The sequence below is a fragment of the Chelmon rostratus genome, chromosome 13 (genome assembly GCF_017976325.1).
Source record: "Chelmon rostratus isolate fCheRos1 chromosome 13, fCheRos1.pri, whole genome shotgun sequence".
NCBI lineage: Eukaryota > Metazoa > Chordata > Actinopteri > Chaetodontiformes > Chaetodontidae > Chelmon > Chelmon rostratus.
The window spans coordinates 3,164,264-3,190,425 of record NC_055670.1 but is presented as its reverse complement, the minus strand read 5'-3'; the positions used below and the strand labels follow the sequence as shown (position 1 = coordinate 3,190,425).

The following is a 26,162-nucleotide window of genomic DNA, read 5'->3' as shown; positions in this document are numbered from 1 at the left end:
CACATTGGATGCACAGTTTCACAGTTCTGTCAGATCAGACCCTGTCAGTATCAGCAAAGACACGTTTTAGCACACTCTTTGGTCAATCATTGGATTTTTACATTTCCATAATGGAGAGAGAACACATCAGTTTTTGTTATTCTGACTTGATTCAAACAGTGAAAGTGACTTGGTGTGAGTGTGTATGTGTAAGTGTGTGTACATACAAACAGATTAGCTATATGCTCCAGCATATTAGAGTTGTACAGTCGGTAAGTTCTGTCCTCCCAGTGACTCAGCACATGAATACACGGCTTCTGCTCCTTGAGCGGCAGATACATGTAGTACCTAAATGTACACACATATATCCAAACACACAGTTATCCTCACAATGAACTGGGAGACTGTAGAATACAATGAAGAGCAATGCACTAGAAGCTAGAAAATGGTCCTGTTCGCAGGAACAAAAGACACCATGATTATATCATGCACCATCTTGCAGGAAAGGGAGCAAAACCCTTCATTTTCCTGTCTCCTACTGGTAATAAATTTATGTAAGAGAGTCAAGATAGCTAATACATTCAGCAATATTGAGTATCTTGATTTACTTTCAAGCAGCAGTCATCTAGTCCCATTCATTAAATGCTTTCTTAATTTCAATTGAAACTTACAGTGACTATGTAACATTTGGAAGACAAAATGACACAAATGAAAAGTTGAATTCATGAGCAACGCACCCTTTCTCAGTTCAATGCATTCAGGAGTTTTGACTCCAAAAATGTTGAGAAGATCAGGTGAAATTTAGTGTCATTGTGGTGGAATTGCCACTTATAGCCATAGTGGTGACTTTTCTGGAAATGTTGCTATAGGCACTATTTTCATGCCAATGCAAAGTCAGCTGTATTGCAAATCCATCTCCATCATGTACATGTGTTTGCACTTATAGCCATTTGATAATTTCCTGGCTCCAAAGGGACTTCCTTTACAGAGGTGGGTCCAGCTGAGGTTGTATTTATGCAGATGATGATTAGTCTCATTTTAGAGTTGCATTTATTGGCCTAAGGGGGACTGTAATTTGTAATCCTAGCAAACACTAATTAAAAGACCAATTACTGCAATTATAAAATGATTGCAGATTCTCTCAGCAGTGACTAAAACAGTGAACATAATTTGTATATAAGACAATGCAAAGACAAAGACATGAAATGTGTGTTCAGGCTCAGCAGAGCATCAAGAATTAAACAACAATGTGACTCAACCTGTTCCCTTCCACAATGAGTGGTTTTTCCGGATGCGTGGTGGACTTCGAGGTCAAGGTGGTGTCCTGGGGGTCTCTGGGCAGGAGGGGGGAAGACGGGGAGGTAGGTGGGGAGCTGAGAGGAGAGGAGCCAAACATTTCACTGCTGTCTGGGACATCCAGCACTTTTCTGGGACTTCTCCTCCGACTGAAAGCAGGACTAGGGGCACTGATGCTGGCCTGGCCTGTGGGCTCCAAGACATTACCATTGTTACCTGAGGGAGGAAGCAAAAGTACAAGAGGCTTTCTTTATGTGTCAACAGCCACAAAGACAAGGAGAGGAGTGAGTGGACTGGTGGCTCACCCAGGGAAAACTCAAAGCTGATGGGCCTGTCTCCGATCTTCCTGTCAATCATGGTGGCTTCAAACAACGCCCCAAACAGCAGAAATCTCTCCTTGTTGTCTTCATCCAGCTGGGCACAGAAACATCGACACATTTTCACCCATCTGTCTGTCAAATAGACTTTACATTTCATAATGTCAGGCGCTTCCATGAGCTAATGACTATCTTTACCCACTGCAGTCCCCACCTGGCATGTGCAATCATCCGTTTGGGAAAGGTGAAAGCATCAACTTTGCCTCAGTGTATTATAGCACTCAGTGATAGAATAGTGATACTTGCCAATGTTATTTTCAACATATCTAAAACAGTCACAACACTTGGTTTTGTTTCACAATCAGGAACAAAACACTGCAATAATAATTTCTGAATCTTCACTGAATTGACTAGTGAAAATTGTGGCAAGTGCTGCATGTTTAATGCTTACACGAACATGAAACTCTTCCAGTTGAATCATCACTACAAACAAGAAGCAACTATGTAGAAAAAAGTGTTGTTTTTGTTTTGGTTTTTTTTGCTTTTTTTTGCTTAAGGTGCAAGACATACAGAAAAACTTCAGGAGAGAAGACAAGTACGATTCACAAGCATTTCGCTAAAAAACAAAAAAACTGAAAAAAAAAAACTTCATTTGCCCACATGGGTGATCGTGGGCTGCAATTACAGATTATGCTTTGCAGAGCCTTGATAAAAACTTCAGCAGTTTAAACAAAGTTTATTTTGATCAAAACGTTTTTCTGTCAATTTTGGATGAATTCAGAAAATATGGTGCAGTGTCCCTTGAAACACTCTGAATATGAAAGAACTCACATTTTTCACTGGTATGAGGAGCAAGATGACGGTCGTGTGAACATTGAAAGCAGCCAGCAGTTTTTACTGTGCTGCTTCTACTATAAAATCAGTGGGGAAGACAAAGCAACCCTAACCCTAACCCTTAGTAGTTGAAAATGTGTTAAAACAGCTTCCTGTGTTTCCATTTAGGTTTTACAAACATACCGCCGCTTAAAACTGTTATCCAAACTTAATCATCAAGAAAACGCAGCAAATGAATTTGGTCTGGATAGAATGAACGATGCTGTGAACGGGGTCACTTTGGGTGGACACTGCAAATAGTTTGCAATGTTAAGATGTCACAGTCCAGCAGATGGCAGCAATGCAACACTTATGGATGCCAACCACCATAAAACTCAACAGAAGAAGAAGACAGCAGCCACCGTCACTGGCCATAATAGATGTCTCTCATCTGAGCACGTTTCTCGTCACTGATGATTCAGTAAAGTGTCGATATACAGGCAGCAGCAGAAGAAAGACTTTACTCTGAAAAGTGGCTCCACGATGTACTGAGGCTTGAAGCTAATGATGAGCTCATTGACATTTGGGGAAAGATATGTTGTTCACATCCACAACAAGCAGACAGAACAGGTGCATTTTACACAGGATGAGAGAATTTCAGTCATCTGTTATTTGTTAAATATGAAAAGAGTAAGGAGCACACCAATGGGACACAAGCTATTGCTTAGAAACGAGCGAGTCAAGCTGAAAAATTCATTCGCCAACTTGCTAAATGGCTACTATGCTGCTTTATTGAAGCAGCTGGGGGTGAATGCTGGAGGTGCATACTGAAGTGAAGGGTGAGCACAGATAATGCAGAGCGTTGCACAAACGATCAGCAGGGAGTTAAGAGTAAAGTCTACTGAATGTCGGGAGCTAATAGTTGTATCGGACCACCTTGACAGAGACTCCACTGTGAGAGAATGGATGCACTCAAAGCAAGCAGGAAAACACTCTGAGTATGACCTGGTCCAAATAGCAAACATTAAAAAGGTGGTTAAATTGTTCCTCAGCTGCCTTTGAGCAGAGCAGCATGTGAGAGGGATCCTCACATCTCAACATAATTAAAAAAACATTTTCACATCTCATCTGTCCCAGACTCGTCTCTCAGCCCTGATTCACCTTCACCTGTCAAAGACGACCACAGAGACATCTGACCCAAAGCCAGCTGCTCACCTGTGGATGGAGACAGCTAATCTGAGACTCAACCAGGGCCTGGAGGTGAATCTTCATCATCTACCATGAGGGAAACTGAAGTGGAGGACAGTGAGGGAGACACTGAGAAGAACAGTGAGGAAGATTGTGTTTCTTAAGACCATGCTTTGTATGAGCTGAGGACCAAACACCATGTCCTGGCCCTCACCACCTGACTAAAATGTTTGTGCACAACAACAGTGAGGGTTCCATGGTTCCTCATCTGGTGTGTAAGTGTGAGTGTAAGCAATGGCTGTGGTAAATGGAAATTCATTGTAAAGCTTACCTGGATATTTTGTCTGTTTTGAATTCTTTTATGTATTACCTTATGTGTGAGAGAGGGTCAGTGTATAGAGTTACATTGTACTAAATGGTGTGTGACATTCAAGTTTTTCTATTAATTTGTATATAACTTGTATCTAGTATTTGTTAACAGCAATTTGAGAAAAACACTACAGCGGACAGCAAACGTGAACACCCACATAATGTATGTAAAAGCAGCCACAACAACTTGAGATATGATGCACAGTCAGTTCATCATAGTTTCTAATAATGCAGCGCAGTGAGGGCACAGACCAGCAAAGCATAAAGGTGGATCTGTCTTTTTGTTTGTCACTGTTAACAGAAACTCCAGCCTGCAGTGGAGTTCACACACTTCACTGATAAACCACAGGACTGAGGAGTAACATCAGGCTTCATGATCAAAGAAAGTTGCTACAGCCCGCTCAGCACCCCTGTCTCTTGGTTTGTCCTTGTGTGTCCTTGCCTTTACACCTGTAGGGATTTCTCCTTGTGTTTTTTGTCAGAATAATAGGAAAATGTTGAGAATTCACAGTTTTTTTATTTAAAAAAATTTTCATGGAGAGTGTAGGACCCAATGGTTTCGCTTTCACTGTGCTCGACTATGTTACCACGCAGCAGTAATTCAGTGCTTTCAGCCTTGTGCCCCTGCTGGATATTTGTCCTGTTATTAAATATTTCTGTGTCAGGAAACACTGAGGATATTACTGAAAGGAAACTCTTTCTTCTCACCACAGGAGGAGATTCCACAGGCAGGACCTCTGGTGCGACGGCTCTTCCTTTGTCATCGTCAGCAGCTCCTCCTGCTGCTCCTCCCGCTGCTCCTCCTGCAGGAGTCTTGCCGTCCTTCCCTCCAGCTTTTCCCGCTTTAGCGTCCTTGACAGGTTTGACTATTCTGATGAGTTTGGACTCTGAACCCGACCCTCCTGATAGGATCTCCACTGCCAGCTCCATGTAGACCCGGCCCCTGACACCAGCAAGAATTGGACAGCTTGATGTTGGTAACTTGTTCAGTTTTTCTCAGAATGAAAACATTTGGTGAACCATCATCTTTTAATACCAACCTGTAGGACACACCCTCTCCAATGCCCTCATTAAGCTCCACTGTGTCATCACCTAATGAAAAGTTTCGGGCAGAGCCGTACAGGTTGATCCAAGCAGGACCAAACGTCGGTAAAAACCCTGGAGAAGGAAAAGAGAATAAGCTGGAGAGGAGTCACCATGAGCAAGCTAGAAGCTCCTGTATGATTCTTCCCACCTGGATTATGACTCCCATCTTTCCTCACTTCCCTCCTCAGACCCCTACACATATTTCTACTTGCCTGAACTCTTTCTCTTTTCTTCTCTCTTTCCCCTCCGTCATGACTTTATCTCTGCTCCCACCCCTCCCTTCACCCCTCCTTACCTCTGTCACCATCCTGTTCATTGGAGAGGCGTCTCAAGTCGAAGTAATGGGTTCCAATGGCAACATCACTCATGCTTCCCTCATCCCAGACCTATGAGAAGCCAGACTCCTGTGACATTTATGCTTGCATTATGTGTAACAGAATTGTACATTTACGTTGTGTAGTCCGTCATTCCCCTCACTACCCCCCTCAATAACATTCAGACCTGGATCTTCAATCTCTGACACAGAGGGGGGAACATCTCTGTGAAGACAATCTGCTCATTCCACACCGGGTCTGCTGTGGACTTTTGAGTGGATGTGCGACCCTGAGAGGCAGAGTGACAAGATTAAAAGACGATTTAGACTTACATAAAACAACTTGCACTGAATTCCAAACATGAGACCGAAGCGGCGGCACAAACATCCTCTGATGCTGAGTGAGGAAAACAAGGTCTGTAAATGTTTGTGGCCAGCTAAACCATAAAGCAATGATAGCTTAGTTGTGCATCCCCTATGGCAGTGACACCAAACCGGCCTAGTCTTGTGTTTTATATTTGATTAGTCTTGTTGTTACACCAACAGTTCCAACATCTCAGGCAAGTTTTATGACCACTCCAACTTTTTCCTGATCATGTCATACATTGACAGCAGAGTTAGACAGCTTCCATAAAGCAAAACCTTTGGCTGGTAGCTGAGCTGATAAGGATTGTTTAAAAAGTTGTCTCCCTCACATCACTTAACACTGATTGTAAATGAATTGATGTGTGACACACAAATGACTCCAGGTCAGGACAGTGATGATGATGAACGTATTGAGAGCCTTCATTGCCTGTCAGAAACTGTCTCACCTGTTTGCACTTTAATCACAATATAAAGAAAGTTGTCATTACCCTGTCCTCCTCCCACTCTGTCGTGTAATTTGACAGGTAAGGCTAAACGCCTTCCCAATCAACAACCTGTGGTTATAAAAACCATGTGGTTTATTTATATATAATGAATGAAAAGTTATGATTTTAAAAAGGCAGAATTCAGTCATTGTGTACATCCTTCCACAGGTAACAGTATTTTCTCATGTTTTACTACCTGCACCTGCTGAGGTGGGGATTGTGATTCATTTCAAGTAGGTCCATCAGCGATGAATTTGCGACCAATTTCTGAAAGTTTGAGTGGTTAGCAGCTTTCAAATCTCTTTTGAAGAAGAGGAAGGATTTTTCATCATGTAAGCCTAGTAATAATGGCAGCAGGGATCTTGATACAATACTCATTTTGGTTTGAGACATTAGAGGGAACAGTCCTATTAGAAGTATGTAGGATCTGGGCTAAGCCCCTGATAGTAAACAATCCAATCAATAAGTCCATCTTTCCTCAGGACAATGAAGTAGTGACGACATTTGGTCTATAACTTTGAGGACATGTTTATATAGAGTACACCTTCTACCAATTTTGACATGTTTGCAACCAATAACCATGTTGAGTTTAGATATGAGATTTCTACAAATGTGTCCAAAATAAGTCAAGTTAATGTTCAGTGCTTAGAATTTGAACAGTCTTGTATTCACAGCTCTTTTAACCTGCTACTTATAGGACAGTGTGTACAACTGTGAGCTTTCCTGCTCTTTCTTTACTCAAACATACCTGCTGTTTTACTCAGAAGAATTGCAGCCATTTATCTATACAACAGCTGCTGTGAGCTTTCTGACTAGTTTTTAGATGATCACATATTAAAATGTATGCTGATATTAGTTGATATTCATCTCACCACTTGTTTGAAGAAGCTGACCACTACATATGGGTCTATGAGTGCTGTGTTGTCTCCAATGAAGGCCTTGGTGACATTGGCCATAATGCTGGAGTTGTTGCGTGGAAGGCCCTCAGCTCGATACACCTTCACACAGAAACGGGCCCAGGGTCGCTCAGAAGGAAAGCCTTCTGGTATTAGCAGATTCCTGAAGAAAAGGACATTGCAGCAACATTTAAATATACTTAAACCAAACCAAAACTCATTCATTCAGCCTTTTGAACAACCAAGTTATCAGCAACAGCTTGAGAGAAAATTTCACCAAGAGTCTAAAGCCCCACTAACACTTAACTCCAAGACACTGCAATATTCATCAAATCCAACATCCAATTATAAGATATCTCATGTGCAAACATGCTATGCTGATCTGACTATGGCACATGATCACAGCTCGGAGGATGCATCCTCTGAGGAGCATGACTATGTCAATTCATGCCGTCAGCCTACAGGATTATAGCATTTACCAGTGGAGATGTTGGCCTATTGTTGGGGCACGGCAAGAGGTCACAGGGTCACCAAAATAACTAGGATCCATCCTCTGGGAACCATACGTATTCACAAAAAATGTTTTCTGTACTTCCAAGGTTGATTGGTCAAATACTATCTAAAATAAAGTGTCATCGGCATACAAAGAGATACAATGACCTTGGTTCTAAACTGAATTTAGGGAGGAGAAGGCAGTAATAACATATGCCAGTGGAACAAGAGAAAAAACACTCTCAGTGGAGAATATCTAATATTGAATAAGATTCCTTTTTTTCCATGTCTGTTGTACCAACATACATCTCATCAGTTGTTTTCATTTCAGGAACGTGCACAGTTCCTGAGTTGGTGATAATGTATGTCTGGTCCCACCTCACAACTATTATAACATCATACCTCTGTTATATCATCCCTGTGTAACCTTTCACAGAAAAACTAACCTGTCAAATAACGCAATAACACTGCAAAACAACATTCAGAAAAAAGACGGGTATTATACTTGTCAATCTGCTCCTCAGCATCACTCGCTTTTGGTCCTGGCTGCATGGCGTCTCCCTTCGCTGAGACACTGATGTCACACTTGACATAACCTTTGATGCCAGTGCTAATGTCACCAGGCTTGATCAGCATTGCCCACTTATTGATGAACTGGTGACCTGAGGGAGTAAGAAAGACACAGGAGAGTGACCACAGGGTGGAAGAATCGATTTAAAAGTGAAGCTGTCATCGATGTGCCTTTGTAAAACTACTACTACTACTCTAGTAGATTTTACACCACACTTATAGGTCATGTAGTTTATACTATGATGATGATGAATAAATAAAAATGACTGAAAGTTTTGAGCACTTTAAAGCTGACATCAGATTTCACAGCGTCAGCAACCTTCTTTCTGTAAATTGAGAGAGAAAGAGGTGACATACCTGGCTGTTTGTAGACTGTCCACACATCCAGCTTAAAGGAGCCAACACAGAAACTCCTCAGCATTTTAGAGTGCATCACCTAGACAGAAATATACACAAAGAGGCAGAATTCAAACAAGCAACCCAAAGCTACAAGATCATGGGAGCGAACAACAAACAGAAAAAGCAACAAGTTTTAATTCTGCATTTAAAGAGAACATCCTGTTTTACATTCATCTTCCAATTTGTAGAATACGACTGTAGATGATGCTTTGAGACATTATTGTCTTTTCCTACACTCATGATTTCTGAGCATGTAGGTTGTCTGAATTCATAATTCACAATGTTTGAAAAGACACCTAAACCTCATCGTTGAAATGCTCCTTTGAGGTTTTGTCACTCACCGTCAGCTTGATGACTTTGTCGAAGAAGACCTCTTTGTGGGCGAAGAAGTCAAACACAAAATACTGATGGAAAGAAAAGAGGCGGAGAATAAAGGACAACGAAGCACAAAGACTTAAAAAGATTACCCACTGAGAATCAGATGATTCCAAACTCAGGTCATCCTAATTTATTTCTACCTCATTATAAAAGGGAGCATTGGTTCCTTCTTTGACTGAAGTCTGTTTCTTCTCATCTCCGATCTCAATCACCACACTGGGGTCGATGTTTTCTCCCACCAGCTGCCTGGCCTCTGTGATGTTAATGGAAATCTATGAGGTGGACAAACAGTTACATACCACTGCACAGGAGAGACGGATTTTCCAGGATTTATTCCCAATTAGACTTAAGTAATACATCATATATTACTGATATTTGCCGCAAAGCATATCCTTTCTTTTGTATTCTTCTCATTATATTGTCCATTTTTTTATTTTGTCCATCAACTTCGTACATTATAAATGTGTGCTGTTTTGTCCTTTTCTGTTTTTGTCTTTATGAGTTAAAATAGTTGGTTGTGTTGTGTTTAATTATTCCTGTTTTGTCTCATACTTTATATAATTTGTCATCTCAGAATTTTAAGATTTTATCTGACATTTTTGGCGAATTCAGTTATTCACATTTTTTTTTGGTTTTATTTAGAAACCAAAACGTTCTATCTCCAGAGTCAAATTCTAACTTGGTTCTATAAGGTTCTACTAGTGACCTCGAGACCAACAATAAATCCTTGACATGTCTTGCAATAACATGACAAAGTTTCTAAAACATGCATTTGAGGCAATATATAACCCAACTGACAGTCCATAGAAGCTCTATATGCTGTTACCTGAAAGCTCTGTGGTTTCCCTTCACTGTCCTGGATACGAGTTTTCAGTTTGGCCCTGGGAAAGTTTCACAGTTATCCAAAAACACTGTAAATGCCTGTAACAGTTACTCATGATCTGTGTAGAGTAAACAGTCACCCAGAGATCACCACAGCACAGTCAAACACTCACTCAGGGCTTTATAAGCACCGGGTTCAAAGTAAATTTGACACACAGGTGACAGGACACAGAAGTGCCCTGGGAGAGATTTCTAACTATATTTTTGCATCAGTTTTGCCTTTCAAACACATTCAGTATCTGCTGCCAAATACTGTATGCAACAGTTATGGAGTGTGAATATTTCATACCTTTTGCTGTTCGGTATTATTCTGGTTCTGACTGCAGAGCTTCCAGGTTGATCGTCAGGGTTTTCTCCCTCCAGGAGGGAAGAAGTTTCAGGAGTCACCTTCACCTCACTGTCTGCACACACACACACACACACACACACACACACACACACACACACACACACACACAAACACAAATGGACAGTTTACAGTATTTTGCACACCTTCATTCATTTCAGTTCAATTCAGGTTTATTTACATAGCATCAAATCAAATTAATCAGAACAACTTTTTATATAGAGCACTTTGTGACAGTGGTGAGTAGCCAAGAGAAATAAAATCAGAAACCACATACAAATTCCAACAAATACCCATCTAACTACTCTTACTGTGAGCAGCTTCCTACTAGTGGAAGAGGGCAGTGCGATGCATGATTGCAAATCTTGGTTGTCGGCCGTCTTTTACCCTACGAAGCACTACCAGCAGCAACATAAGACAGAGGGGTGGACTTTGGTTTGTCTGAAATTAAAGCTCTGAGCCCACACTGATTCATCCCACTCTCACAGAAACATTTCAAATCACAAAAGAGAATGACTATCTTTAAATCATTTCATAGCACACCCAACTCTGTGATGAATGACGATCTGTGTTGTCCTTGATAATGTAAATAATAATAATAATACCAGTGTTCAGCAGGTGACTGTTTGACAAGGGTTAGTCTCACCAGTGATACGGCTACATCAGCAAATATGGTGTGTGTGTGTGTGTGTGTGTGTGTGTGTGTGCGTGTGTGTGTGTGTGTGCGTATTTGTTTTCCAGGTCTTACCCACAACTCCCTTGTTTGCCAGGACCAGGTCTGTGTTGACTTTCTTCTTCTTCTTCTTCACTTTCAGGCCAAACATCATCTTGGCCTTTCTGCTCAGAGGAGGAAGACTTTCAATCAAACTTCAATCAATTTTCACCATGATTTGCTTCAAATGACCTTCATGTGTAACTACAGTGCACTGAAATTAAACTGTGAGTGTGAGGTTAAATTCCTAATTTAGCTGTAAATGTGTTCAGTGGTTTATATATCCATACTGCGTGAATAATGTAGTTTAACCATCTTCCCCTAATTCAAGGACAATGACTTTTTTTTGGGCAAACAATGAAATGAAAGTGTCACAAGGTCTCAGTCAAACAGAGCATGATTGTTACTGGCTAAACAGCAGACTGATGTGTCTGAGAAGACACTACAAGTTTTCATTCTTATACATGATGACAGCGGAATTAAAAGGCGAACAGAAAAAAAACGACAGTGGATAAAAAAAATAAATCCTGTCAATCAACAGCAGAACAGACAACAGCCAAACTTTTCTTTATCTTCTTCGCAGCTACATGTACAAAGATTAATGAACATCTGTGGTGCAGGAAGTATTCAGCTGCTTTAAGTATGAATATCAACATGTGAAATGCTCTGTCGCAAGTAAATAAGTGAACAAATGTTATGTTTAACATGTTTTATGCAATGTTACATATACATATTTTTACTGTGCAATAGTAAATAGTTAATTTTGTTATCATATCCTACCATGTGAGTTTTATTCTCTTTTTGTATATAATGTACATGTATAGAGTTGATCTATCTATCTATCTAAAACACTTCCGTATTATTACTCATGCATTAATGTAAAAGCAGGGTTTTAGTGTTGTGGTTGGTTGAGGTGGAGCTCATCTGAAACAATTTTGTACAGGACTGCAAATGATGATTATTTTCTTTATGGACTAATCTGATGATTATTTGAAAGACTTGTCAGTAATAATTGTAACAACCGTAAACATTTTTTTCCCTCGCTGTTATCAGAAAATGTGCCGATCATGTTGTCTTAAATCCTTCATGGTATTACATTTTTTTCCAGATCAATCATTTTGTTTTACTGGGTTTTATTTCATGTATACAAGTAAGCAACCCTGCATGCTAAAATAGATGCATGTCCAGTTTTGTAGCTCACCAAATAACTGATTCTGACTGTAAAATGATTCTGTCTATGAATGGATGCAGTAAGCATCTTGAGTTTAGATTTAGCCCCAAAATAGCGTTCAACATTTTGTCAAAGGAAATTCATTGCATAAAAATCACTTCAGCATTCTGTCTGAAAAGCATCCTTAAATACTGAGGCTGGAACTCATAGAAGTGTATCGCAGAAACACTTTTTCACAAACGTGTTGTGCCCTAAACCGTGATGATGTGTTCAGGACATTTCTGTGTTTTGTGTGGAAATTGTTGCAATGACTTAATCTGAGTCTTGATCTAACTGAAATCCTGTGAGTAAAAATTTACATTTTACAAATGGCCAAATGCACCACTGAGAACAGTCAAACTGTCCAAAAACAAAAATAGTTCAGAATAAAGCCGCTCACCGCTGCTGGGTCGCAGGACTGTCTGAATGATCCATTCTGCTGAACTCCACAAAAGTTTCCTTTTTCTACTAAGAGGCACCAGGAGGGTTCAGATCCTTCAGCTCATCTCGAAAACTAACCTCAACAACAACTCACATCTGGCTGCTTTTCTGCCCTCTGAGTGCTTCAGGATTTCAGAGGATTTGTAACCTCCTCATCTCTCTCTGCTCGTTCCTCTCTTGGACAAAGCTGAATAATACAGCGTGCTATCAAACACCTGTCTTCAGGATTAGTGGCCTTGGCCAATTTCCAGCGCAGAATCCTGCTGCTCACTCTTTACAGCCCTGCCTTCACTAGAAGTGGCTTTATCATTTAATGTGACTGCACTGTAAATAAACAAGAGCCCGCTCACACTCCGCACCTGCCTCCTCATGTCCAAGTAAATAAACTTGATCCGGTCTTAGCCTTACATATCTCTAAACTTGTGGCATAAACCTGACTGACCAGCTCAGCTCCTGTCTCCTTGCTCTAAAGAAAATATTTTGATCTTCTTTCTCTCAGTGTTTAACTTGCTGTGGTTCCAGTTTCAGTTTGTGGTTTAGGTAGGCTTTGTTCTATTTAAGAGATATTCACATCTGAGAAAGTAGACTACATCGTGCGTGCTGCCTTCAAGGCCAGAATATTCTCATAAGAGGATCTGAACTCAGCTGTAGTTCAGATGTTTAAGGGTGAGCGCGGTGACAGGTGGCACTAGATAAAGCGTACGTCTGCCAATATTCTTAATTTTCATATCCGTCAAAAAAATCCCATGAGAAGAAACATCACATTCTGCCGTCTCCAAGCTTTCTGACTTCCTCTGTGGCCTCAAGCCAACTGGTTTCTAGTGAAGACATAAATCTTTAAAAACAGATTACAAATACATTGTTTCTAATTTTAAAAAGGCTCAGTGACTTCCTTAAAGTGCTGTCATTTTGAGCAAACATCAACTTTTAGCCAGGGATTCAGATGTGTCCAATGCACTCGTGAGTATTTCCTGCAGGATGTGGGCCTGACACAAAGTAAACACTGTAATAACAGAGCATGCTTTTTGGACAACAATGGAGACCTACGGTACAGAGGAATATGCTGTATGATCATCTGAGCTGGCCCTCGTCACCTCGTGTCTTATCACACTGGGATCAATAATTCTAATCTTGAAGTTGAAAGGACTGACAGTGGAGCTATTGATTTATTGTATTGACATACAGAGCATCTGAATACTGAAAGTGAAGTCATGCTGCGTTGTGCTTCAGGGTGCTTTAGATGACCACAAGTGGAGACAGCAACTGGACCGTATTCATTAGAAATGACGACAGGCAGTGAGAGAATAGAGGAAACGCCTCATGTCTGGACAAGCCCTTACACTGTAGGGCGACGGGATTCCCCGTTGGCCCACCCATACAACAAAACCACTGGATATTGCTTGCCAGAAAAATGTAAATTGTATGAAAATACTTTGCTTATGAATAATAATTTGTGTCTGACATGACTACCACAAAAAAAAGTTAAATTAACTAGTTGAGAATTCTTAAAATTCATTTACAGCAGTGTGAACCTGAAAAATACTGCAATCTTTGAAGCTTTGAAAGACTCGTCAACAATCATCTTGGGTTTGGATCAAAGACACTAAACTAGTTGTGAGAGCACAGACTTTCCATACATTCAGTGCAGGTTAGAAGAGTTTAAAAATCCAACCACAGTAAAAGACAAAGTTAGCCTGCTGAATGTGTTATGGCCCTCTGCTGTAATCAAAGGGCAGAGCTGGTCTCCTACCTTGGTCCGGGCTCCATCGCTGAGTCAGAAGCCACTCATGAGCTCCGGCAGCTCGACACACACCACTGCATCCTGTCTGCATATGCTGGCTCATATAGTCAGAGTTAGGCGTTAAAGGTAAAGTGCTGAGTCAGGCCGAATGATTGGTGGCCTAACTGTTTGTTCAGAGGATGAAGCTGTAAAGCAGAAGGAGCATGTAGCTGGTCCTTATTGTTTTTTCCTTAATTACCTTCTGGAAAGTTCAAGAGCCAGTCTCCAAAAATAGCACACATTGAATTTAGTTTATTATTTGGACTGTTTGTCTATCTCCTTTTATATTATATTACACTGTTATAGAAGTAACACTGGTAGCAGCTGTAGCACTAGTGGTAATGGTATTAGTATTTACAGTAATAGTAGAAGCTGCAGTAGTAGTAATCTGAGTACTGTTGGGAGCAGCAGTGGTATTGAGTGAATAATTATTAAAGCCTTGTTATTATTTCTCATAATTGCCTGTTAAGTTACGCAGTTATTCTGTGACACTGGTTAGAGAACATGCTGCTGCCTCCTCAAATTGATTTAAAAAATAATAACAATAATTTCCATCAGTTGTCATCTGTCTGTCTGCACCTATAGAAGGACATTAAGATACCAGCAGTAGCAGAGCCATGTGTGTGTGTGTGTGTGTGTGTGCATGCGTACGTGCGTGCAGTCCACTGTTCATCACATGACCAGGATGCATGAAACTGGCAGAGTTAACAGAACCACCCCTGGTAAACACAGCAGTCACACGCTGTCAGTCAGAGAGGATCAGCCGGCTCTCAGACACACTCACGCTCTTATCACATCAGCTGTCTCACCGCCTGACACAGCGGACTTCATGCTGTTCTGTGTCAGCTGGACTACACTCATGTTACAAATTACTGAACTTCATTTCTGACCAAACTAAATGCAAGGTCAGTACATTGTGTTCACATTCTGACTTGTCAGAGCGTGACGATGGATGTGCTTTTAATTTGTACTGAATCTCAAAGATAACTTCAAAATGAAACAGGTGTTTTTTATATTTTACAAGCATGATTCATGTTTGCAACTCTCAAACCACCATATGTGTTTAAAAGAAATGATCTCTTGCATAATAAGCGTTATAATAGATATATTATTGGTAAAACATGTAGAGGAAAAAACATTTTTTTAATAGTTTACCTTTAACAGTAATTGTTTTCATGTAATTGTGACAGTGTAATCTGTAATCATTCTAAGACCTGAAAGTTAAGTGCAAACCATTAAACATAACATCATTTTTTTAATCATATAATCGTATCAACAACTGAATTCACAAAAAACATAACTTGCAAAATAACTTCAGATTTGATGCTTCAGTCAAGGTCAGCTTAAAAGTGTCTGCATGTGCATCATCAGTTGAACGCTGTTTTCGTGCTATAGTTCAGCACTGGCAGCTTCCCAGCACTAACACGCCCGCCTGCTGGGGACCACTGAGCAGCATCACTTGTGAATAAAACGCCTTGCTCAAGGGCACGTAGTTGGTGCTCATTAAATGTTGCCATTTTCACTTTCACTCTTCTTGTTTGTGTTCTGGGGCCACAATCCCGCTCCGCTAACCTCTCACCAACCTCGCCACCTCAGTCATGTTTTACGTGATCAGTCTCCATCTTGTTTTCTTCAGTCTTGACAGCATGATCGCTCGTAAATATCTGGAAAAGATGAAATGAGAAACTTAACAAGAAAAGAGGAAAACGTTTTCATTCCGATACCAAACCTCACTTTAAGCAATGTTTGGTCGAGCGGCCCAGATCTAACCAAAGTTCTTGGGCTTGCCAAAATAACTTTGTGACAGGTGGAAATTAGTGGTGTTGTCAGAAAAATGAGGAGCACAATGCTCTACAATTTAAAACAGATTCTCCGCTCATAAATCTATAATCTATTCAACACAGAAGACAAGCACTTCAGCACACAGTCAAATGCTATAGACTGCTCCACTGAGGCTGAAACTCAAAGACATGTTCACATCATATCAGAGGAACCAGAGAAAGTGGAATGATGTGGATTTTATGTGTACAGCCTGGGTGGACCAAAGTGTGCACATTGTTGGACAGCTGTGAAGTACAATCAATGACTGCATGCTTTTTTGGTCATGACATTTGATAAACTAATGACTTCCTCCAAGATCGGCTTGTATTTAGGCTAAATCTGGCATGATGTAAATGCAGCATAATGTAATGACATGCTAACAGGAGCGAAGAATGATAAGGCAGGTTTCAGCCTAACATGTTAATTAACTTGTATTTGAGAAGACATCCTAAAAAAGTCCTAAAAAGGGAAAGTGGAACTCTGACTTTGAGCTAAAACCTGAATTTCAAAGTTAGTTGCAGCCCTATTCTGTCTGCTGAGGAAGATCATATGATCTGACCATATGCTCTGCAGGGTTTTCCAAAGTTGGACTGACCTCTGAAGCTCAACTTCTGCAATAATTAACTGTAGTTCAGTTTATTTGATGTGGAAATGATGAAAAATGCAGGAATAGAAAAAAAAAAGCCAATGGTGGGAGACATGGTCTGATTCTTAGAAAGGCCTATCTGAGTAACATCCAGATAGCTACACATCCAGTATCCTCTGGGTCATCAGTTCAATTCCCAAAACAAAAAAGTACTTAATAACTCCTGAGATTCAGTTTTAACAAGAATCATCAGATAGCTGAACCTTCTCACATGCTCACGACATTGACAACATTCTGTTTTACCATCACATCAATTACATGAGCACAGACAATTTGTCTCCACTCACATCATTCATGTGATTCTCTGGTAGTAGATAGCATGTCAGCAGACTCTTAAACCAGAGTTGGGTGGGAATGGTACAACACTGAGATGAAAATCAGAGCATGTGTATATGATTTGAGAGTCACTGCCTTAGTATATATAGTAAGCAACATATTAGATTAATAGATGTTGGATTGCCTGGAAGTTATGAACAAGGCACAGGTGTGCTGAAAATGTATTTTATTTAATTGTTTTGCTAAAACAGATCAAGATGGATGCCATTGCTACGTGGGTACCAATTCCCCCTCAGTTTACCATTTTGGAGAATCTACAGAAGAACCACAACAGGCAGCAGTGAGACCCTGCAAGATGCAAGCTCAGACAGGCAGCCACTGGCAGCTTAGGTTGGTCTTCCTACCTGAGATGTGGAGGAGGAACTGTAGCATGAAGATGGCAGCTGACTGGTGAAAGAGGGATTATTGGGGGAAGGTGTGGAGGGTTGGTGTCAGAACGTAGAAGATAAGGAAGCTGCTTGGTTGGTGGGAGGGATCACAGGATTTTGATTGAGGTAACTGATCTGGATTTGAAGTTGCAGCGGAGGTTTAAGTATTCACTAGTTGTTTTGGGGTGGGCAGAGGGTTCGCAGAGGGTTCTGTTTATTTTCCAGGGGTAGGCTGTTTCATAGCAGGCTCAGGAGGGTCGACAGGCGGAGGAGAAGCATAGGTCCCCAGAGGCAGCAGGAAGCTCTCGGGGATTTGAAGGCAGATAGGTAGATGGACAGATAAACGGAGGACTGAGAGAAAGAGCAAGGGATGAGTTGAAGGGGTGGAGTTAGGAGTACAGTGCATCAATACCTGCAGGAGTGAGAACCAGGGCTTGTAGAAGGTCAGATAGAGAAACAATCCCTCTCACCACATCGTCACTGTCAACCAACACCAGACGATGCACCTGACAGAAAAACAGGATTTGGTTACTGTGCCTTGTAGCCATTCAGATAAAATGAATCATCAGTTAATGGAGGTGAGGAAGAAAAAGAAAAAGACAGAGAGAGATAAACTGGAAAGCAGATGGAAATGCTCTGGAAACAGTCTGACATGTTCTGATCCTGCGTCAAATGAGATTTTGTGAAACTACCTATTCTCACCATCATATAAAAGCACACTTGACCATTAGCTTGCAGGTCGGGGCAGCCGGCAGCCATATCATAGCAGGAGGTGTGTGTTTGGATCTCAGCCGAAAACAAAAACTTTGTTGAGGTCTAATTTATTCATTTCTACCTGCATCCTCTTCACCCTCGTCTCTTCATGCAGTGAGGGAGGTGTGGATGGAGGCCAACAGTCCTCTGCAGCTTGTTTTGTCTCCACTGAACCACCCCTACATTTGACTGGTCCAATCAAACCTAAAGAATTCCATTCAAACCTCTGTAAATATGTTCCACTTAATAATTCCTCTTCATTTGGAAATACATCACATCACTGAAGCTAGATTCTAACTGCCTCTCCAGTCTATATTTACTGTGTGAGCAGTATGATTTATGCCAAAAAAAAGTTACCTTGTCACAAACATAAGCTGTCAATCCAGATGTGAGTGCCCATCCTACATTTAATAAAAGATGTCAGTCAGACTGTAGCGCATGCGTGTGTGTTACCTCAGCCTTTGCAATGCGGTCGATGATGGTCTCCAGTGTCTCGTGCGGGTAACACTTGAGGACTCCCTCCACGCAGCAGGCTCTCGAGGTAATGGCCTCCTGCATCGTCATGTTCAGGTTGTTGTAGTTTTTCTGGGCTGCGAGGTTCTGAATGACGGAAAAAAAGAAAAGAAGACGCAGTGAAATGGCAACCAGAGCAAAAAAAAACAAACAATCTCTTTGATTGAACATGACACATTGGTTGAGGGAATCACAGGATTTCTATGCATATTATTGTCTCAGCTAACAAAGTTGCAGCGATGTAGAACGTGTGAAATGAACTTACAATGACATCAAACCTGGAGTACAGAGCCACCACTTTACCTATAGATGAGAGACGGACAGCTAGTTAGACTGCTAAACACTGCCTCATCATTTTCAAATACTAAAATGGATCCAAAGTGCTTTTGAATGAAACCCTCCATTTATCAAATGGTGATTCTGATGCATAAAACAACACGTTTACCCTTTTCCTTGTGGATCAAACCACCAAATGTCAGTGTGATGTCAGACTACCTTGCTCATTGACTACAGGCAGGGCGGACACTCTTCTCTCTACGAAGATGCTCAGTGCGTCATAGACTGAGGCTGATTCCTGGACCGTCGCGATCTGTTTGAAGGTACCGATCGCCACCTCACTGATCCGCTTTTGAAGAAACCTGGGTTTAGGAATCATAGAGCCCTGCAGGGGAGGGAGGAAAGACAACAAGTATGCAATGTTTCAAAATCAATCCAAAAGAGAAATCTTACAGACCAACAAGTGATCTCCCTGTTATTCAGGTCTTCATCGTTACTCATTTTAATCCAGTCAGAGTTAAAGGTTTTTTAAATTATTGTGACACTTAGATCCTTTTTTTCTTGTAGGGCACAGATGGAGCTTGTCTCCATATTTATTTCTATGTTCGGGTCATTTTCTGAATCCAGTGTTTTGTATGGCATTAAGAAATGAATCTGATTGAAAAGTGCGGATAAATGTACAAAACCCTGCGACAGGCTCCAGCTCTGGCTGTGGAAAACTCTCTGACGCCTTCAGAGAAGCGCTGCAAACGGAGGAAGTCTTACAAAGATGTGGAGGAACTTGAGGATGCGTTTGTGCGTGAGGATGTGGAGGACGTTTCCTGATGCCGGGTCGATGACCGGCAGCCGGTGTATCTTATTCTTCAACAAGGAGTAGATGGCATCAAACAGGCTGAGGAGACAGTAACACTCATGATTCAGCATGATAATAATCCCACCTGAGGATTGTAACATGGACGCATCATGGAGCATGGCTTTCAGACAGCGCTGAGAGCTCATGCAACAGACCACAGGTCAGGGTACAGAGAAGTCTGAACACTGGTTTGAGGCCATGTGTCCTGCTCATGGAGGAGACTCAATGAATTATTCGAAAGGCTGGTTTCACCTGCAGTCAGGAGTGATGCTGATCAGTCTGTTGATGGAGTGTAGATAAATCTCTGCCAACAGAGAGACAGAAATAGCAGAAATTGAATCTTTGTGTTCTTCATCAGCACTTCTGGCACTGTATGAGTAAATGTTTGTGTTGTACAGACCTCTCCATGTCTCTATCTTGTGTTCTTCCAGCTCATAGATCTGAACCTGCAGACAAAACAAACAACATGTGATGGTCGTCAGCCTGATCACATGCATCTTTGCATGAACGGCACAAATACAAATACATTTTTATTAGTTATATTAGTTATAAGTTATGATTATTATGTGAACAAAACACCAAAAAAGCCACAGACTTATTCTGCTGCTTTATGTGTTTATTTGCTGTGAATGTTTAATACAAAGATACCATTCAGAAGAAGAGCTCACCAGAGGAGACTTGTAATAACGATGGAGAATGTTGATGAAGTCAGTGATGGTCAGCATACCTGCAGACACACACACAGACACATTAGAAACATCAAACATGGGTTTATCAGTAGTCAATAGCAACAACAGAAATTCATATTCTCCAAAGCTTCTTTCTTACACAACAAAACGTTTTCAATCTTAAAAAGCTGTAAACCTAATGAAGAGCAAAGCTGCTCTCAAGCTGTTGGAGGTGACAACTTTGCACCTGCAAATGTAATAATTCACAGTTATATTTATAAAGACGTCAGACTTACTGTCAATGAGCTGTGTGTGTGTGTGTGTGTGTGTGTGTGTGTGTGTTTATAAGTGGACATTATGAATGCTTTCTTGACACTGTTTGTCTTTAAATAATGAATACAATTAATAATCCCCCAAGTCTTTTGCAGATATTTATTTATTTATTTATGTATTTATTTATTTATTTTTCTGGGTAAGGACACCACGCTCTGATTGTGACTCCCCTAGAATTTTGGCTTGCGTGGTGCCCCTGATGCTTGATGTGCATGTTTGAGGCTGCTGCCATTTTTATGACAAGCAGAAAGTGCACCGACAGAACGGGCTGTTCAGTGTGGACATCATCAGTCCTGCATGTTCGGTGAGGTGGCAGTGTGCAATGTAACACAAATGTCTTGTGGCTGACCTGCTTTCCTCTAAATGTGAGCACATAAACTGGGCCTGGATCATGTGAAACCACCTATCCGCAGCCGGGAAACCTGAACCTGCAGACCTGGGTTCCACAACTGTGGGTAGGAACCCAATGTAGGTCACATGCCTATTGAATGTTAGCATGTTAAGGATGCTTCAGAAAATTAGATTTAGATTGCATTTAAACATATAGGTTTTCATGGTTTCCAACATTGTGCTGTACAACAGTAAAGACTATTACTGAGGTTAGATATTTTTGCACAATGACATAGCCACATCCTTCTCTTATAATTGTGGAGTTGGAACAGGAAGTAGTTATGCAAGAAATTGAGGATTTAAACAAGTTATTATTCTATTAAATTTCCCTATTATACGCCAGTGAAGAGAGCTCAGACGTTGGTGACACTGATGATTCAGTAGACTGAGATTCATTCTGTGACAGACATGTACTGTAAATAGAGATGTACTATGGCTCACCCACAAAACACTTCAGCTTGTTGTCCCACAGTGGCGCTGCCCTCACACCATTAGCCACCAGGGCAAAGAAAGCCTTCTTCACCTGGCAAAAACACACACAGGTTTTTCAATAATTACTACTCAAAACTGTCATGTAGTTTTTGCAGTTTTATGTTTTTTGCTCTTAAAAACAGGAACTTAACTTGAACCTTAAACAAAACTAAAAAAGTCACATACCTGTAGCGTTGTGTCAAAAATGACCAGTTTGGAGCTGGTAGGAATGGCATCGTAGCAGCAGTGACTCTTCATGAAGTTCATGTATATGAACGCATCAGGGTCTGCGCCTGCAGGGGGAGCTAGAGCATGTGTTGCATATGTACAGCCACCTAGAAATAAAGGATTGAAAACACACGACACACTGTTGCTGAAAAGGATGATGATAAAACCAAATGTTGGCAGTTATCATGTTAAATGTTGAGTGTTTATATTTGGGATGGACATCAGCATGTGGCCTCATAATCAAGTCAGTCAGGTTGGAGGTTGTTTACACATTTTCACAGCTGCAATATCAAACTATTCCTGACCAGTTTCCTGTACTGTGCATAGTAGCAGTAATTCAATGACACATGGAATACAAAAGGGGCTGTTGTTAAAGAAAACACTCGCAATAGTCTCTTTTTACCTCTGCTCTTCATTGAGAGAACATCCTCTTCCTCTTCCTCTTCCTGGTCCATCTCAAATAAGGGCACCTGGGACAGCAAGTATATCAACAGTTCACGACTGCACGCTAGTCGCATCCAAGAGTTTCGACTGTTGAGAGGCTGCATGCAGTCACTGTTTTCAGCTGATCAAGAAATGGCTTCAATATGTAAACGAACTGCTCCTTAAGCCACAGTGTCTTGTTTTCTATTTCTAGCTGTGTTAAATACTCATGTAACATGAAAATGTCAATTTGGAGTGGCTTAAATGGAGGTAAGATAGCAGCTTCCCCAGGCTTGCCGTCTTTGTGCTCAGCTAGGCAATGGATTTATTTGATGTTGATGTTAGTGCACAGGCAAAACTTTGATTTAAAATTTGATTATCAAACCATTTCAGTGATGGAGCCTTTGGAATTGTTCTTGTCAATGACAAGATGACATTGAGGCAATAGCTTATAGCAGAGGAAAACTGTTGAAGCACTTGCAGCATCTGAAAGAAAGTCCAGAGGGGTTGTTGGGAACTCCTGCCTGCAGTTTCATTTGCAGCTAAAGAAGTCCCATCTGTATTCTGGCAGAAGTTCAAAACATGTAATTAAAAGAAAACATTCGTTGGAGAGGCAGCTGTAAGGAGTGTCTACAGGTTGGTTGGTGCATGTCATGGCAGCAAGCCAAGAACCTGTTGGTAGATGTCAGCATTGATGGGAGGAAGCGTTCAGAGTCTGGGTGCCACAACCGAGTCCAGAGAATTTGCAGTGGCAACAGCTAGGCATGGGTTCTGAGGTCTGAGCTCAGTGTTTGATATGCAGTACTTTGGTTTAAGACCAAATGCATTCCCACCAGCCTCTCCTGTACTTTGCCTGTATTGCTAATAAGTTAATTTGATTATGGTGTCATGTTAAAGATGGTTACGAGCATGTTAGCATGCTGATGTCTGTGTTTAAATAAATTAAAGCATAGCCTCATCACGTCATTAGCATGGCTTTAAACTTACTTGCTGTAACACACAGTTCATTCAGTTAAAATCATTCACCTCCCATCCAGTCCCCATCACCACAGGTGTACCCCAGGGCTCTGTCCTGGGGTCTCTGCTGTTCATCATTTACCTCCTCCCCCTTGGTCACATTTTCCATAAACATCATATTCACTTTCATTGTTACGCAGATGACACCCAGCTTTACCTCTCAGCCAAACCCGGTTCCTCAGTTCCACCTTCTTCCCTAACCAATTGCCTCCTAGAAATAAAATCCTGGTTAACTTAAAACTTCCTCAAATTAAACAGCAATAGGACAGAACCTCTTTTAGTTGGCATAAAATCGACATTAAACAAAATCCATAACTTCTCTTTTTTCCGTTGATAACTCATCCATCTCCCCCTCCCCTCAGGTAAAGAGTTTGGGTGTCATCCTCGACAGCACCTTCTCCTTTACCTCCCGTATAAACCATGTCACTTGGTCCGCCTACTTCCGCTTAGATAATATTAACCCTCTCTGTTCTTCCGCCACTCCCCTCTCCACTGCCATTGTTGTTTACAACCTAATCACCCCCCGTTTAGACTATTGCGACAGCAGATCATTCAGCCGCTCTGCTCCCCAGCTCTGGAACTCTGTCCCCCCTGGCCTTCGTAACACTGACTCATTCCCACATTTAAAAGCCAAACTCAAAACTCATCCGTTTAGACCAGCATACTCCATCTGACCACTACCATTGTTCAATTTTCTCTTTTTACTTCTTTTCTCTCAAATCTTTTTAAATTGTATTTTAGTGCTATTCTCATTTGTTTCCTAAACTCTGTGTTTGTTTTTATGATGTACGGTGACCTTGAGTGTCCAGACAGGCACCTGTAAATACAATTAACTATTATTATTATTATTATTGTTGTTGTTATTATTATTATTGTTATTATTATTATTATTATTATTATTATTATTATTATTATTATTATTATTATTATTATTGTTGTTGTTGTTGTTGTTGTTGATATTATTATTAGTAGTAGTAGCATTAGTATTATAAGACATGCTGTGCTGTGTGAGTGTACATGTCTCTGGCATGATACAAATGGTAATTGACAGATGCATTCTTAGACTTTGTTTGGCAGTAAACAAACACTGTCAAGATAAACATTATAAACTGCTTGAGACGAATAGAAACGTGGGGAAAGAGGAAATGAGAAATGGCAGATAGAACTCTAAACATACAACAAACAGAATGATTTAAACAGCCATGAAATCAAAATCAAGGTTTCAGGTTGACATCTCACAGCTTAACAGCTACAAACATAGTAGCGGTACAAGCACACAGTCACTTGCTTGGGCAACTATACACAGACATCCGAGCGCCAGACCAGAAAAGGCTTGAGTTGCACCACAATCAATGATAAATGTCGTTAAACAAGGACTACAGTAAGTTCTGATCAGTCATATTCAGTATCATCAATTGGTTAAGTGTACATAAAGAAACGGTATTCCAAACGTTGGCTGAGGGTGCATCATAATAGCGTCAAAAGCATTAAAAGTAATATTTTTAATATCTGCTTTAATGTGCATGTTACTATTTAATAAGCGTGGACCAGAGACGGCAGATAAAAACTGGCCTCTTTGCATTTCTCCCCCTTTTAAATGGTGCTTGTTACACTAATAAGGCAGAAATTAATCTCATATGCAACATTGTAATGTCTTCAGATTAACCTGCACTGTATTTGTTTATGTGCATTTTACCATACACATGAAGGCATTCACTCATGTCGTCAGTACTCTCAGTATATGCTGATGAAGAGGTAGATCATCCTTTGATTGACACATAAAGTGAAGGGTTTTCTTTTACTTTTCAAACAGCTTCAGTAACAAAATCGGCTGCATCAGGGTTTAACGTTAAAGGCTTCCTTTAAAAATGCTGCACATCACTACTAGTTTCCAAATAAGTGGCTTGATTACATTAAATTGGGCTTATGCTTTGTGGCAACAGTATCTCAGCTCAACCAATGCAAAACTGTGTCAGGCATGTATGCTGACTTGGAAAAATCTGGTATTTTAGCTATTATTTAGTTGCATTGTTGGAAGGGGTTTTGATGAATGTATACTCAGCTGAAGTGCCTCTTAAGAAAATGCTCATATCCAAGTTTTTATGTCCTTGTGATTTGTCTTGGTTGCAGGTTGGTTTCTAGCGTCCCCCACTACCAGAGAGGAGACGAAGTGCCTGTGGAGCTCGCCTGCAGGCCCAGCTAGCCCAACCTTCACCTCTGCTCCCACACTTTAGATAGATAGACAATACTTTCAAGCTTTAAACAAGATTTTCAAGCCCTGCTCACCATTTCAGCTTTAGTTTAAGAGTCTCTTTCCTGTCTGAGCCCAGTGTACATAGTAGTTTTCAGTCAGAGTGTGTTCACATACACATACATACAGGTTGGGAATATGCTTCACAACTGCAACACAGCAACACAAAACACACCAGAGCTACAAATATAGATCTGGTGTGTTTTCTTTGCAGCTTTTCAGTTACAAAGTCATGTCCAAACCGACACCAGCACACACGTTTTGGTTACCAACACAAGCAGAAGCCAGCAGAAGTAGACAGATCAGAGGGGGTGGGGGTGAGTCAGCACAGTGTCTTACCTCTGCAAGAGGCTCCATGGCTGTGGACGAAGAGCACGGGGTCTGCCTCTGTGGAACCCAAATGACTGACAAAACCCTGGACTACAACCCTCGTCCCGATGTTTGGCTCAGACATCTGGCAGGCTCTGCTACCAAGTCAGATCAACAAGTGATGAGTG

At 41.0% G+C, this 26,162-nt stretch overlaps 2 protein-coding genes across 2 annotated transcripts in view; both read right to left on the bottom strand.

The window, feature by feature from the left end:
• fer1l6 (fer-1 like family member 6) overlaps positions 1-12,742 on the bottom strand; it is a 28,662-nt gene extending 15,920 nt beyond the window's left edge. Inside the window, exons 1-16 of the mRNA XM_041950253.1 lie at positions 12,498-12,742; positions 10,924-11,012; positions 10,119-10,230; positions 9,774-9,828; positions 9,088-9,219; positions 8,911-8,973; positions 8,528-8,606; positions 8,106-8,262; positions 7,085-7,271; positions 5,550-5,651; positions 5,344-5,434; positions 5,003-5,120; positions 4,671-4,905; positions 1,581-1,689; positions 1,239-1,491; positions 207-327 (exon numbers count right to left, since the gene is read on the bottom strand). Coding sequence (XP_041806187.1) covers positions 207-327; positions 1,239-1,491; positions 1,581-1,689; positions 4,671-4,905; positions 5,003-5,120; positions 5,344-5,434; positions 5,550-5,651; positions 7,085-7,271; positions 8,106-8,262; positions 8,528-8,606; positions 8,911-8,973; positions 9,088-9,219; positions 9,774-9,828; positions 10,119-10,230; positions 10,924-11,012; positions 12,498-12,532 — 1,938 coding nt within the window. The 5' untranslated portion in view covers positions 12,533-12,742. The remainder of the gene's footprint in view (positions 1-206; positions 328-1,238; positions 1,492-1,580; positions 1,690-4,670; positions 4,906-5,002; positions 5,121-5,343; positions 5,435-5,549; positions 5,652-7,084; positions 7,272-8,105; positions 8,263-8,527; positions 8,607-8,910; positions 8,974-9,087; positions 9,220-9,773; positions 9,829-10,118; positions 10,231-10,923; positions 11,013-12,497) is intronic.
• Positions 12,743-15,730: 2,988 nt separating this feature from the next.
• On the bottom strand, positions 15,731-26,055 carry prkag3b (protein kinase, AMP-activated, gamma 3b non-catalytic subunit). The gene is made up of 13 exons (XM_041950447.1): positions 26,005-26,055; positions 22,378-22,444; positions 21,933-22,081; positions 21,717-21,798; positions 20,553-20,611; positions 20,285-20,330; positions 20,137-20,188; positions 19,797-19,923; positions 19,251-19,416; positions 19,021-19,058; positions 18,696-18,842; positions 17,902-17,995; positions 15,731-15,982 (listed from the first exon to the last, which is right to left on the bottom strand). Exons 1-13 carry the CDS (start codon positions 26,020-26,022, stop codon positions 15,951-15,953), a joined length of 1,077 nt encoding a protein of 358 aa, XP_041806381.1. The 5' UTR covers positions 26,023-26,055; the 3' UTR covers positions 15,731-15,950.
• Between the last annotated feature and the right edge of the window lie 107 nt (positions 26,056-26,162).

Coding starts and splice junctions, on each gene's coding strand:
- prkag3b (XM_041950447.1), bottom strand. Junction 21,799..21,932: donor TTTTTGACACAACGCTACAG/GTATGTGACTTT, acceptor TGTTTTTGCCAG/GTGAAGAAGGCTTTCTTTGC. Junction 17,996..18,695: donor ACCGCATTGCAAAGGCTGAG/GTAACACACACG, acceptor TTTTTCTGTCAG/GTGCATCGTCTGGTGTTGGT.